We start from the raw sequence: 15,101 nt of genomic DNA on the forward strand, positions 1-15,101 counted from the left end.
TTTCTTTCTATTCTTTTATTTATTTTTATTTTTTCTTATCTCTTTTTTTTTTCATAACACTTAATAAGTTTCTCAATGAAATATAGTGATGAGTTTCTAAAAGAAAAGCCATAATAGTTTTGTTCTTGCAATAGGGAAAAAGATAAAAAAAATAAAAGAACTTACGAAGGTATATAATGAAAAACGTAGTCGTTTAAGTAATATTTTTTTCGAGACTTAGAATTAACAACGCGAGGAGCAACTTTTATGATACTTTTACTTCGACTTATTAGGCCGACTCATCGTGATCGAGTATTCTACGATGTTTTAGAGGAAAAAAAAAAAAAAGAAACATAGATAGTTATCGTTAAAATGGCGAAATCGTAATTTGTATATACACATGTACATATGTGTATTCATACATACACAAACATATATATATATATATATATATATATATATATTTAAAGACATTACTTTTACTTCCTGAACTCTTTTTTTTCTGAAGAAATCACGTGGTCCTGTTGTAATTTCGATCGGACAGCTAATTACACGATTCACGGATTGTTATTGTCCTTTTCCAGGCACGTAGATATAAAATGAAAAAGAAAAAAAGAAAAAGACAGAGAGGAAAAAAATAAAAAAAAAACAAAAAGAAAGAAAATATCTTGAGTGAACGCGTACGAATACAACGTATACAAGCAACCATGAGAAAGAATAGATTTGAATGGATGAATAATTCGTGTCAAAGATCAACGACTACAATATTAGTTACGTCAGATTCGTAGAATCGTCGTCTATGAAGGATCGTCGAACTTATGTATCTCGTAATAGCAAGAAATGAGTATTTGTAAGTATTTATAAATATTTATATACGTGATACATTTGTATCCAAATTTTTACAACTTCCTATACGTATGAATGTCATTATGTTAATTCTCCTACAGGTGGTATAATCAATGTATAATCAATTCTTTTGATTTTATTTTCAATTATTTCTCCTAAGTTTTATTATATTTAATTGATTAATAATATCGTACATTGATTAACGATATCACGTTTTTAAATAACGACATAAAGAAACATACATTTAGAATACTTAAAGGCCATTTTCATGAAAACTTCAATAACACACAAGAGTTTATTATCAAAGAATTATTGTCTCCTGTAGTCGATTTTATTTATATAAAATATGAAAAATGAAAGAAAGGTTAACAAAAAATAAATAAATATTACAATAAAATATTTTCTTGAGCTCACAATCAAATTTTGAAAAGTCCTCGATTATCTAACCTCTTTATCGACTATGAAGACATTCTTCTTCGACCTTTAAAAAAAAGTAAAAAAAGTTAAAAATAAAAATAAAAACCTTTTTATTTATGTATGTAATGTCCTGTAGAAATTCAGGAAACAAACTTATACATCCATTATTCAGATGTTGATTCGTTATCTCTAGACATCATCGAAACCTTCGACGACATTATTCGACGACCTTGTGTAGACATCAACAATTTCTTATTTCCGACGTAATCCATGTCTTTTCTCTCGCAGCTACGAACTTTAGTGTCTAAATCTTTGTTCCTTTTGATAGGTCTTCCATTAACGACATACCTTTTACGATTTTATTTTACGCATAATTAATTTTATCTTTCTAATAACCTTCTATCCATTACATGAATGTTCCTGTCAATTACTTCATTGGAAAATATTTAAATGAAATATTATATAGTTTGACGATAAAAATAGATAGATTTATTAATGTTATATAAATAATTGTATAGAAATTAATTATATATGTTATACGTATCAGATTAATTTAATTATATATACTTATTACAATTTATAATACAGTGTTCTACTTGATCAACACAGATGGTAATCCTTGAATTTTTACGATGATCGATAATATTGGTTTATCGACCGAGCATAACCTAATCACGTAACGATAATAACGATATTAGATATCAAATTAAAATATTATCATTAATTTACATTTATCTGAGAAAAGTATTGTAATAATGTGCGTGCCTTTGATATTTATTTATTATCTTTGACGTTTTCAAATAAACTCGAGAGAAATAAAATATGAAATAAAAATTTTCCGATGGGTTATCGATTGCCACATGTGGACGCCATTTTCAGCCGGATCATCGGCCACGTCTTAACTTCATGGCTGAGGTTTCTTGTTTAAATCTAATATTGAATTTTATTCATTGAATTTAACAATATCTAATACATTGGATATTCCTTAAACAACTAAAATGGTATGTTTAATACGTTATACTTTTTATATTGTAAACATATTACTGTATTTATCGATTAACGCTTGTAGACAAGTGTTATATTGACATTAGTACTTTTTCTTTTCTCTTTTGTAACAGTTGACACGTCAAAATATTTATTCGTACATTCATATAAAATATGTTTATAGAATTTTAAGATTTACATTGTCAAATTAAATATGGAAAATTCGTTATTATTCTAAGAATGAAACTAAATTATTATGTTACTTTTACAGCCTTTGAGGTTAGATATTAAGAGAAAATTGACCGCCAGGTCAGACAGAGTAAAAAGCGTAGATCTTCATCCAACGGAACCATGGATGTTATGTTCTTTATATCAGGGCAATGTTAATATATGGAATCATGAAACTCAGACACTTGCGAAGACCTTTGAAGTATGCGACTTGCCAGTTCGAGCAGCCAAATTTGTACCTCGTAAAAATTGGGTTGTCACTGGATCAGATGATATGCAGATTAGAATATTCAATTATAATACTTTAGAACGAGTTCATTCGTTTGAAGCTCATAGTGATTATGTCAGATGTATAGCGGTACATCCTACTCAACCATTTATTTTAACCAGCAGTGGTAAGAAATTATGTCTAATTGTTTTATTTGAATATATATATATATATATATGTATTTTATTTGAATTTTGTGTAATTCAAGTGTAATCCTTAATTTTATTTAACAGATGATATGTCAATTAAATTATGGAATTGGGAAAAGTCTTGGATAAGTCAACAAATTTTTGAAGGACATACACATTATGTCATGCAAATTGTTTTTAATCCAAAAGATAATAATACTTTTGCCAGTGCATCCTTAGATAGAACAGTAAAAGTATGGCAATTAGGATCATCCACTGCTAATTTCACATTGGAGGGTCATGAGAAAGGTATTAATTGTGTGGATTATTATCATGGCGGTGATAAGCCTTATCTAATATCAGGAGCAGATGACAAATATGTCAAAATTTGGGATTATCAAAATAAAACTTGTGTTCAGACATTGGAAGGACATACGCAAAATATCTCCGCAGTCTGTTTTCATCCAGAATTACCTATTGTTCTTACTGGTTCTGAAGATGGAACAGTTAGAATATGGCATGCTGGAACATATAGACTGGAATCCTCTCTTAATTATGGTTTTGAAAGGGTTTGGACTATAGCTTGTATGCGAGGCTCAAATAATGTAGCTATTGGTTATGATGAAGGAAGCGTCATGGTAAAAGTTGGTAGAGAAGAGCCAGTGGTATCTATGGATTCTTTAGGTGGTAAAATTGTATGGGCGAAGCATAGTGAAATCCAACAAGTAAATCTAAAGGCATTAGGAGAAGAACCTCAAGATGGTGAACGATTACCTCTTGCTGTTAGAGATATGGGTGCATGTGAAATTTATCCTCAATCTATTCAACACCATCCAAATGGAAGATTTTTAGTACTTTGCGGAGATGGAGAGTATATAATTTATACATCTATGGCATTGAGAAATAAAGCTTTTGGACAAGCATCTGAATTTGTTTGGGCAGCCGATTCCAGTCAGTATGCCGTAAGGGAAAGTACTACGTCTGTAAAGGTTTTCAAAAATTTCAAAGAGAAGAAAAGTTTTAAGCCAGACTTTGGTGCAGATAGTACGTACAAGAATATTCATTCATTTTTTTTTCTTCTTCTTCTTTTTTCTTTCATATAAAAAAATTTATACTTTTGAAGCAAAACTTATACATAATATTTTTAATTATTACAGGTATATTCGGTGGATATTTACTTGGTGTATCATCTGGGTCTGGTTTATCCTTCTTCGATTGGGACACATTAAAATTAATTCGACGTATAGATATTCAGCCTACGCATGTTTATTGGGCTGAAAATGCTTCTCTTTTGGCATTAGCTACTACAGATCAGTATTTTATTTTAAAATATGTCGCTGATGCTGTCAATAATGCACCTGAGAATGGAGAAGATATAGAAGATGCATTTGAGGTATCAATACTTTTTAATCTTGAAATATAGATTAAACTTGAAATAGGCATGAAATTCTATAAGAAATGATATTAATTTTAGATGGTAGCAGAAATGACGGAAATAGTAAAAACTGGTCTCTGGGTTGGTGACTGCTTCATCTATACGAATAGTGTTAATAGAATAAACTATTTTGTTGGCGGAGAAGTGGTTACAGTTTTTCATTTAGATAGGCCAATGTATTTACTTGGTTACGTACCAAGAGACAATAGATTGTATTTATGTGACAAGGAACTCTCCGTTGTTTCTTATTCATTATTATTGTCCGTATTAGAATATCAAACAGCTGTTATGCGAAAAGATTTTGAGACTGCCGATAGAGTATTGCCAACAGTACCTAAAGAACATCGTACTAGAGTGGCCCACTTCTTGGAAAAACAGGTTTGTATATAAAACCAAATGTATAATAATTATATTGACAAAATAAGAAAGCAATCTTTTAAACAATTTAACAGGGATTCAAAGAACAAGCTTTGGCTGTATCGACTGATCCGGATCATAGGTTTGAATTGGCATTGGCTTTGGGAGATTTGAAAACGGCACATTCCCTTGCAAAAGAAGCAAATAGTCAACAAAAATGGCGACAATTGGCATCTTTGGCAACGCAAAAAGGAAAATTATGTTTGGCGCAGGATTGTTTACATCAGGCACAAGACTTTGGTGGTTTACTTTTGTTAGCAACTAGCACTGGAAATGCAAGCATGATTGAAAAACTTGGCGCCGATGCTGACGAAATGGGAAATAATAATATCTCCTTCTTATCAAATTTCATACTCGGGGACATAGACAAATGCATTGAAATTCTCTTGAAGACTAATAAAATCCCTGAAGCTGCTTTCTTTGCTAGAACTTATGCACCTAGCAAGATATCGTCTATCGTTCAATTGTGGAAAGAAAAATTATCAGCGGTCAGCGAAAAAGCTGGACAGAGTTTGGCTGATCCTGAACAATATGAAAATCTATTTCCCGGATATAGAGAAGCATTAAAAGTGGAACAATTTTTGAGAGAAGAAAACAAAAAGAAAATTTCAGCATCCGCTTTCCCAACGATACAGGTTAAAATGATCATATTATTATCCTACGTAATGAATTCGTAATAAATTCAATATTTTTCAGAAATTCAATGAATATACAATTTAATTACAGCCCAATGTTGAACGAAAACCTATAGAAGAAATGTTGGCGGCCGAAGCAACAGGAAAATTCAATTATAACGTAGCACCCGGTACCAGTACTGTAGAATCTGATACAATACAACAATCGAACGAAGCTTTACTCAACAGATTAGAAAATCTCGAGATCGTAGTAAAAACGAATCTGTCGAAGAGTACGATTTCGGAAAAGATTACAAAAACAAGCAATTCCAGGCCATTGACCGTCGACGATGACGATCTCGATCTCGATCTTGAACTTGACGATACGATCGACACTACCGTAAGTAAATTTCATCGATTCTCTTCGAAAATCATCCTTCCAAAGAATTTTTATCCGTTTTATTCAATTCTCGAGATTATTTATCCGCACGTTATTCTCCCTTCTTTGATTTGTTTGTTTTGTTTTGCATGCTGACAACACTCGATAGACGAGTCCGATTAAAAAGTAAGTTCGAATGCAGTTCGTTTTAATGTCTTTGTTTTTTTTTTTTTTTTTTTTTTTTTTTTTTTTCCTTCTCTTAAATTCTCAAATCCAATATTTTAATTTGTGTCAAAAACAAATCAAAATTGAAAATCATTCGGTAATAAAACAAACGAAGAGAAACGTTTACGTATGTATGAGAAGTAAGGAAAATCTGCTGCGCCATACGGATCTATCTTTTTACAAGTGGTCGCAAGTAAAAGGAGCCGTTGCACACTGAGCGCAATGCTAATCCTGTTGTAAGCGTGACAGAAATGATTAGTCCTGCGATAGGTTCGTGGTAATAAACGTCATTCTTCGTGGAATTAGTAACACTACATATTGGAATAAGTTGAACATAATAATCTACATAAGATCTGGAATAAGTAAAATAAAAAAATAAAAGTAAAAATAAAAAAATAAAAAAGAAATGAAAAGATCAGATAGACAAATTAAATAATTAATTATGTAGAAAGATAAATATCGATTCGTCAGGAAGACAAATCGATCGAAATCGAGAAAAGAATGACGAAGAGACGATAGATATGTTATTGGTCAATGGCTTAATGCCCTAAATGGTGAACCAGTAACCCTAGATGAGTGTAGGATTACCATAAACATGGTCTGCTTCGAAACAGGGAAATAATTCTCCGACGTACGTCGTATATTCGAATGTATCCGATCATTTTGATTATGATCACTCAATAACTCGATAACGTTCTTTAAATCAATCTGATCGTTTATTATCAACCACAAGAATATTTCTCTACTTTCTATTAATATATATATATATTGTTATATCTATTGTCTATATCTATATATATAGGATATAATAAAATCATAATTATTTTAAGATCATGATTATTTTTTACACGATAATTATTTTGAGGATTAATTTAATATCACATTTATATCGTCATTTATAGGAATAATATAATAAAAGTTTATATAAAATTTTCAATAATAAATTGAATTACGCTAATTATATCGCGCAATTTTAAAATCGTTATATTTACTTTTGAAAAAGATATACAAAGAATAATATAATAAATAAAAGAATTTTTATAACTAATTAATTTTTATCATAAATAATAGATTTTTATTATATATTCGTATACGTTATTGTTTATGTTATTCACTTTTATTAAACAGGGCCAAGAAAGGCTAATGCGTTTTAAGAATCAGTAGCGAATCATTAAGACCCGCAACGCGTAACCGATATCGCGTTTACCCCACGGGCCAGTCACGCTGTATTTTGTTTACAGCCTTGTTGCCATAACATTCGACTTGGGGAGTCGGTTCGGATAGCTCCTACGTTATGGTTACTTCGGCAAGTCCCTCGGTTTTGTCACGCTCTGCCTCTCACTTCTTCTACGATCGATCACTTCCTTCTTCTTCTTCTTCTTCTTCTTTTTCTTCTTCTTCTTCTTCTTCTTCTTCTTCTTCTTCTTCTTCTTCTTCTTCTTCTTCTTCTTCTTCTTCTTCTTCTTCTTCTTCTTCTTCTTCTTCTTCTTCTTCTTCTTCTTCTTCTTCTTCTTCTTCTTCTTCTTCTTCTTCTTCTTCTTCTTCTTCTTCTTCTTCTTCTTCTTCTTCTTCTTCTTCTTCTTCTTCTTCTTCTTCTTCTTCTTCTTCTTCTTCTCTTAATGAAACTTCATGAAATATCATAAAAGTTTCTATTGTCTTTCTCTCTCTCTCTCTCTTTCTCTTTCTCTTTCTCTTTCTCTTTCTCTTTCTCTCACGCATACACACGCGTAGACAGAAATGCAAATATTTGCGTTTTATAGCTCTTATATATATATATATATATATATAACCATTTGTACGAAATAATAAATATTTATTATACGTACATTAACTTCACAAACTTATTTTTAGATTTTTCTTTTTTTTTCTTTAATTTAAAAGTATACACGATCGTTACGTATAAATAAAAAATTATTATTATTTATTTACATATGCTATATTTTTTATTCTTTTTTTCTTTTTTTTTTTTTTGTATTCTATTTTCTCTTTTATTTATTTATTCACTGTCTTATTTTATACATATACATATATATATGTATATATATGTATATATATATATAATTTTAATTTACAATTTTCCATACTCGTTAATTTTAACAATAGACAAATATCATTCTATAATTATATATGTTAATAAAGGGAAATAATTTTTGATTTCAGGGTGTGAATTTAGATGATGATCTTTTAGAAGAGGATTAGCCGATACGAAATCGAGATACGATAAATGCTTATATGGCACTCGAACGATAATTTCATTCCCCTTCCATCGGTCATTCCCCCAAAGAATCAACGAGAGTTCTTTAGAGACAAGTATTAAAAGAAAGAAAAAAAGCAACAAGAGAAGTAAGAGAAAAGGAAAAAATAAAAAAGATCTAATGAATTTATATTAACATCGCATCAATTTCAAAACTTGAATAACGCAATTCTACGAACGCTCAATGATACATACTTATAAATAAATATATATATATATATATATACATATATATATACATATACATGCATATATATAGTATATAGAATTTTAATTGTATTGTTAATATAAGAAAAAGTACAAGTAATTGTACAAACCATTTGATTGTATTTCTTTTATATTAACAATTGAAACTTCCGACAAACAGATTGATCGATTTAAATAGAAGACAGTAATTGGAAATACGTGATAAACAAAAGTTACATATATAGATAGTTACATTTTTATTATTGTCTCGAAAGAGACTAAAACAAACGATTTTAAAATTACTTTTATATACAAAATCATGGATACACGTAAATACATGCGTCCTCGTTCTGCACACATACATACATACACACATATACATATATATATATATATATATATATATATATATATATATATATATATATATGAAATTATATAAGACAAGAGATATCATTAATTTGAATGATTAAATTACATAATTCGATTTATGCTAATATAGATAAGATTCTACGATATCGTAATTTCGTGCTTTTTAATAATTTTTTTTTCTTTTATTTTTTTTTTTTTTTTCGTTTATTAAAATGGCGCCTGTAAATCTTGTAACTTTGTTATGTCACATCAAAAATATTGATATTATTTAAAAAGATATGACGTATTATAGTGCAATATCGTTATCATTGTGTCAGAATCTCTTTCTCTTTTGTTTTTTTTTTCTTTTTTTTTTTTTATTTCGAATTTGAACGTGCCTCGATTTTTGTGGCCTCCTTGCAGAAGAACGAAACCGATGCACGCGTTACGTGTCGCGAGGAAAACAAAGAGGCGCGTTTGGTACGAGCCGTACGTGCTCACCGACGACTTTTAAGAAGAGAAGGAGGAGGAGAATAAGTCAGAAGGATTGAGGCACGCGTGTTCCGGTAAAATATATAACGCCGTTTAAACGTTTGCCTCGCCAAGGGAAACGAGGAGATGCAAAGAGTTACATTTCGTTTCCCAACTAAACGAAAAGCTGATAAATTTGGATCGTCGAAATGCAACCTTTTGAATATGCGCATTTCACTAATAATAAACTGTTCCATGTTAAAAGCGAACATTTTCAATCGATTATTCATTTTCGAAATGTTAGACCACGATATTTCGATACTTCGTTAGAAATGATTTTCTTTCTTTCTTTCTTTCTTTCTTTTTTGTTTTTTTAATTTTTCTTTTTTTCTTTTTTTAACATAAACAAATTTTATCCAAACGCTTTCCATTTTGCTAACGTAATATCTATCTCGAATAATTTTTATATCGTTGTTTTTAATATAGGAAGAGAGATTATTTTGAAATTAATTATTAACTTATCCGATTAATAATTAATAGATCTAAATAAACAACGATAATATTTTTCATTGATAATATCGGCAATACTTATTGGCTAATCAAAATATAAAATTTCGAACAAGTTATGATTTAACAAAAACGATTTAACATTGAATAGATTGTACTCCAATACAATTTCGAATAAGATAATTATAATTAATAATTGAAATTTTCAATGCGTCAAATCTTTCGTAATATTTATTCATTTCGTTCATTGAGATATAATCTTGGGATTTTAATAATATCTGAAGAAAAGAAGTTTCTTAAAGTTGAGCATATTGAAATACGGAGTATATTGGAAATGTTCTCCGTAATAAAAAAAAAAAAAAAAAAAAAAAAAAAAAAGAAAAAAAAAGAGAAAAAAAAATAAGGAAAGGCTACGTAAGCATTCGAAAAAGTTCAATTTGCTGGCTGATGCAAAACGCACGAGGGAATCCTTCTCACGCTTGTCGCAAAGAGTCACGAAGAAATGTGAAGAAATCATTATGATTTAATGAGTCATTGACACATACTGTGACATCATACTCTTTTTTATTCAAAACTCATCAAATATTATTAGCAACACAAGCAGGTCCTTATGCAATCGCAAATAATTTCTTTCATAATTTTTCTTTCCCCCCAAAATAACAACCTTCTATCCTGTTTCTTCTTGATTTCTTTCTTTTGATTCATATTTTGTTTCTATGTTTGTTTTTTTTTTCTTTTTTCTTCTTTTCTTGTTTAATTCAACGATAACTCATTCACGGCGATTTAACGATAATTATATTGTCGTACAATCTCGTATAATTTTCCAAGATGTATTTATGGATCGCTTTAAGTTTATTTTAAATTAAGTATATTTTAATTATAAACGGAGCCCGCCGACGCATGGATTTACGTGTATAGTCATCGTCGCTCGCGCTTTACTGGATCGTCGAAAGAAAACCAAGCAAAAAGAAGACGTACGAGAGATCAGGAGGAGGAAGAGAAGGAGGAGGGGAGGGGTAGGGAGGGAGGGGAGGAGGAGAAAAAGATATCCCCGTGCGTTTGCTCGAAAATAGAAACAGGCCTCGTTGACGGCCGACTACAAATTGTCCGCGTCATTGCCTTGCACCCTGCAAAACTGATTCTCTTCTTTCTTGGACGGGGAAAAAAACCAAAAAAAGAAAGAAAAAAATGTGATAAAAGAGAGAGAGAGAGAGAGAGGACACCCTTAAAAGGTGGGGGACGCGTCGCAACGTCGGAAATCGAAGGGTATTTGTTTCTCTTCTGTTCTTTTTTCTTTTTTTTTCTTTTTTTTTTTTTTTTTCTTTTGTTGTTTCCTTTTTTTTGTTCACCACCTCCACCCCCCTCCCCGCCCAAAGGGAAGGCAATATCGAAAACGAAATAGCGGAATTATTCTAAAAGAATTTTCTTTATCATCTTTTTCTTTTTTTTTCTCTATCGTAGATCATTCGAAAATCATCTATTACGAATGTTTCTTTGTCGAATTGGATTCGTTTTGCCATAATAATTTCCTTCCTGTTATGTGTATTAAGCTTATTACTTCTTTTGTTCCTTGTTTTTGTTTCTTTCTTCCTTTTTTTTTTTTTTGTTCCTCTTACGTTAACATCACAAACAAATCTTGTGTCTTTTATAAAATTAACAAGAAAAGAAGTCTTTTTTGTTTGTTCCTTATCCTGCAAACTTCAATATCATTTTGTAATTTCGTATTTTAATTGTTCGAGTATATTAAAGTTCTGTCGATGAGGAGAGAAAGACAAAAAAAGGAAGAAACAAAATTATATTGATAATATATACTTAGCAACATTTGAATTTCTAACATTGTCTATCTAATGTAGGACATTTAAACGTTTTAGGTGGATAAGAACGTTAATTTGTAACGACGCGGCATCAACGGTAATATTTATTACCCAACATTTTCATGGGCGGATTAAAAGGGAGTCAACCGAACGGTATACTAACACGCACTTACGTTCGTTAAAACGGTCCCTTACAGTGTTCGACTAAATCCACTTCGTCGCTCGCATAACTCTCGCTCATCGACGTCGACCTTTTTATATCGTATTTCACCGACGTAGCGCGAACGATAGATCATTTTTTTTTCTTTTTCTTTTTTGTTTTTTTTTTTTTTTTTTCTTAACACATCACAACCTCTTACCAAAATCAATCTCGCAAATAATTCTCTTCATTAGCGACAATTAAAATAACAAATAAACTTATCGCTTACGTATATTTATTTATTTATTTATTTATTTATGTGGGTTTTTTCTTTTTTTTGTTTCATTTTTTTTTTTTTTTTTTTTTTTTTTTTTTAATAATTTTACGCCAAGATAGTAAACGATTTTTAAATAATATATTTTCATTTAAATAATTGAAAGAAAATTGTGTACAAATATTTCGATACTTGTTATATGCAGGGAGAGATATTTAATACATACGCTTTGAAACGTGTGAAAAATTGAAAATTTTATTCGATCATTTTGATTTATTTTCTTTAAAATAAAATAGCTCATCCTGCGTATATAGGTATGTATTATTAAATTCGAATTTTTATTAATATTTCTTCCTTTTTTTTTTTATTCATTCTTTCGAAAGAAAATTTTCCGCGAGAAAGAACGATGATGAGGTCCCATGGGACTTTGTTCCTTCAAAAACGTCACCATATTCATCAAAAAACAATATTCATCATAAAAAAAAGAAAAAGGAACATGTTGAGAGAGAGGAAAGAGAGAAAAAAAAAGTGACGTTAAAACGTAATCGTCGTTAACACCTCCGTTCTTAGAGACGTAAGAAACTATTTCCCAAAATGAATTCTCCAGGGACAATATTTAAACGTTCCGTTAATTATATTCTCATACGTCCCTTTTATTGCGTAGCATAACGAATACGTTATAATAATTAATTAAAAATTAATTAAAAACAAAAGAACTACCTACTTACATATCTGATAAAATTCGTTAATGCATCCCGTTTGTAGTATTATTTTTTTTTTATTTTTTTTTTTTTTCAATGATTAAAAACACGATAATAATTGTAAATTATTTAAATTCATCAAATGGGCATCCTACGTAATACGAAACACTACACGATGATTTATAAACGCATAACTGATGACTTAATTACATATATATATATATATGTGTGTGTGTGTGTGTGTGTGTGTGTGTGTAATATAATTCGTATTTCATTATTTTGACAAACGTAGATGAACAAAATATATTTTATAATGAAACAATACGGAAAAGTTGCTAATTGAAAAATCCTTTTAGGAGCGGCATTAGTTTAATTTATTTATCTTTATTTTTTTTTTTCTTTTTTCTTTTTTCTTTTTTTTCTCTCTTCTTTTATATAAAATTAAAGCAGAAAAAACGTAAGGATATTTATAGATTTTTACTTTTTTCTTTTTTTCTTTTTTTCTTTTTTTCTTGTTTTTGTTCTAATCGCCATAGTCGATGTCGAAGAGGAACAATAAAATATGAATAAAAAATTCGGAAGACACGCGAACAGCTGTTGCGCGTTCGTTCAACGTAAGAGTTTCTTAAGAAATTTTCTACGTCGCGGGCCTTCGAGAGACGTTAAACTCGTTCTAAATCGGTTTTCTTATGGGCACAGGTGGCACGATACAAAATAAAAATTTCTACTGTTAAAAATGAATATTTTCACTGAAACAATTTAATCGAATTCAAATTAGATTCAATTTTCCAAATGATTAATATCAATTTATCTTTCGAATTGTTAAGACATTTTAGAACGAACAATAATAAAATATTACGATCCATAAATCGCATAATACATTCCATGATTAAAATATTAATGATAAAAGTATGAATTTATATAATCTCTTTAAGTATAGATCTGATAACAATTCAATTTGTTAATAAAATTAATAAAATTTAAATTAAACGTACGATAAATTTATATATATATATATATTTTTTTTTTTCAATCAAAATTAATTAACATTATAATTATCGTATTTAATATCAATATCAACCAATATTGCAATTTGTACATGTCTCCCTTTTTACTTTGGAAATAATGATAAAGGAATATACTAATAATAATTATTGAAAGAGAGAGAGAAAGAGAGAGAGAGAGAGAGAGAGGATAGAGAGAGAAAGAGAGATGGGGATGAAAAATGGCCATCGGTGAGTTCGAGTCGCATGGAAAATAAAGTGCACGTGCTATTCTTGCAGTCGATGCACGCACAGTGTTGACGCGGCTTTCTCTACGTTTTACGGGATAGGTAGGTATATTAAAACGCACACGGTGCACGTTCTGTTTGGAAAACAATGTTTCCGCAAACATCGCCGTCCATTGGTCCTCCCCCAACGTCCGGCCAGCAGCTATTTCTTTCTTTTTCCGTTCGCTCTGACCATTAATTTCGAACATCTATGAATACTTTTTACTCGGACAAACGAAATGATTCAGACAATAAATCAATCATATTTCTATCTGATATCTACGATAATTAATATTAATTATAATTAATATTAAATGCGTTGACTCGTTTCATAGATTCGTTAATGATTATTTTCATCGTTTTTTTGGTGACATTATATTTGTTAAAACAAAATTAAAAATTAAAGTACGTGTATATATATATATATATATATACATGTGTAAAATAAATCTTATAGTATATTAATGCATAAAACTAATAATTTTTTTGTATTTTTTCTTCCTCTTTTTTTTTGTTTTTTTTTTTTCATTAATCGGACAAGAATAAGCTTCTTGCGATGGATTGAACGTCTGGAATATCGAACGACAAAAAGAAAAAGAAGGAGAAAGGTAATACGAAAGAAAAATAAATAAATAAATAAATAAATGCGATTTATGGACGACAAACAATTTATTTTTATCATCATCTGTTCACAATTGGTACAGTGCACTTAACTAATTATTTACAGCGGTGAAAAAAACGTCAACGATAAGAACGTAAGATCGTTTAATAATAATAAAAATAATATTAATTAATAGTAATAATAACAATAATAATAATAATAATAATAATAATAATAATAATAATAATAATAATAATAATAATAAGTAATAATAATAGAGTTATTCAAATAATAATCTAAGCGTCCTTATCGTCATAGTCTTTCATCTCTACGATAGAAGGACATATTGCTATAATTTTCGTAGAACATTTATACATCCTTCGTTACATTTCATTGCAGTTATAATAAGTGTCGCTTTACAGTTCTGTTCTTTCTTTTTTTTTTTTCTTTTTTCTTCTTTTTTTTTTTATTTTTTTACTCGGATATTTTTAAATAAATATTCGAATAGGTAAAGAAATAAGAGAGAAGAGATATCGTCGCGTTGACGGAAGGAAAGGAATAGGTTTACCGTGCAAATTGATAAGCATTCGTGCTTTTTTCTTTTCTCTCTCTC

General features: G+C 29.6%; 1 protein-coding gene across 2 annotated transcripts; it reads left to right on the forward strand.

Annotated features, from left to right (window-relative positions):
• The first annotated feature begins 1,988 nt into the window (after positions 1–1,988).
• Positions 1,989–8,401, forward strand: beta'COP (coatomer subunit beta'). Of its 2 annotated transcripts, none has more exons than XM_085657157.1 (8): positions 1,989–2,243; positions 2,498–2,849; positions 2,956–3,894; positions 4,008–4,243; positions 4,325–4,663; positions 4,738–5,337; positions 5,429–5,716; positions 5,865–5,900. In XM_085657157.1, the coding sequence occupies exons 1-8, from the start codon at positions 2,241–2,243 to the stop codon at positions 5,883–5,885; spliced, it is 2,778 nt and encodes a 925-aa protein (XP_085513283.1). In that variant the 5' UTR covers positions 1,989–2,240; the 3' UTR covers positions 5,886–5,900. The 2 variants fall into 2 exon arrangements, with proteins under 2 accessions (XP_085513283.1, XP_035737445.1); XM_035881552.2 differs by lacking the exon at positions 5,865–5,900 and adding an exon at positions 8,081–8,401 and having other exon boundaries at positions 1,994–2,243.
• Positions 8,402–15,101: the final 6,700 nt, after the last annotated feature.

The sequence above is a fragment of the Vespa mandarinia genome, chromosome 5 (genome assembly GCF_050613455.1).
Source record: "Vespa mandarinia isolate Hongniang chromosome 5, ASM5061345v1, whole genome shotgun sequence".
Lineage (NCBI taxonomy): Eukaryota > Metazoa > Arthropoda > Insecta > Hymenoptera > Vespidae > Vespa > Vespa mandarinia.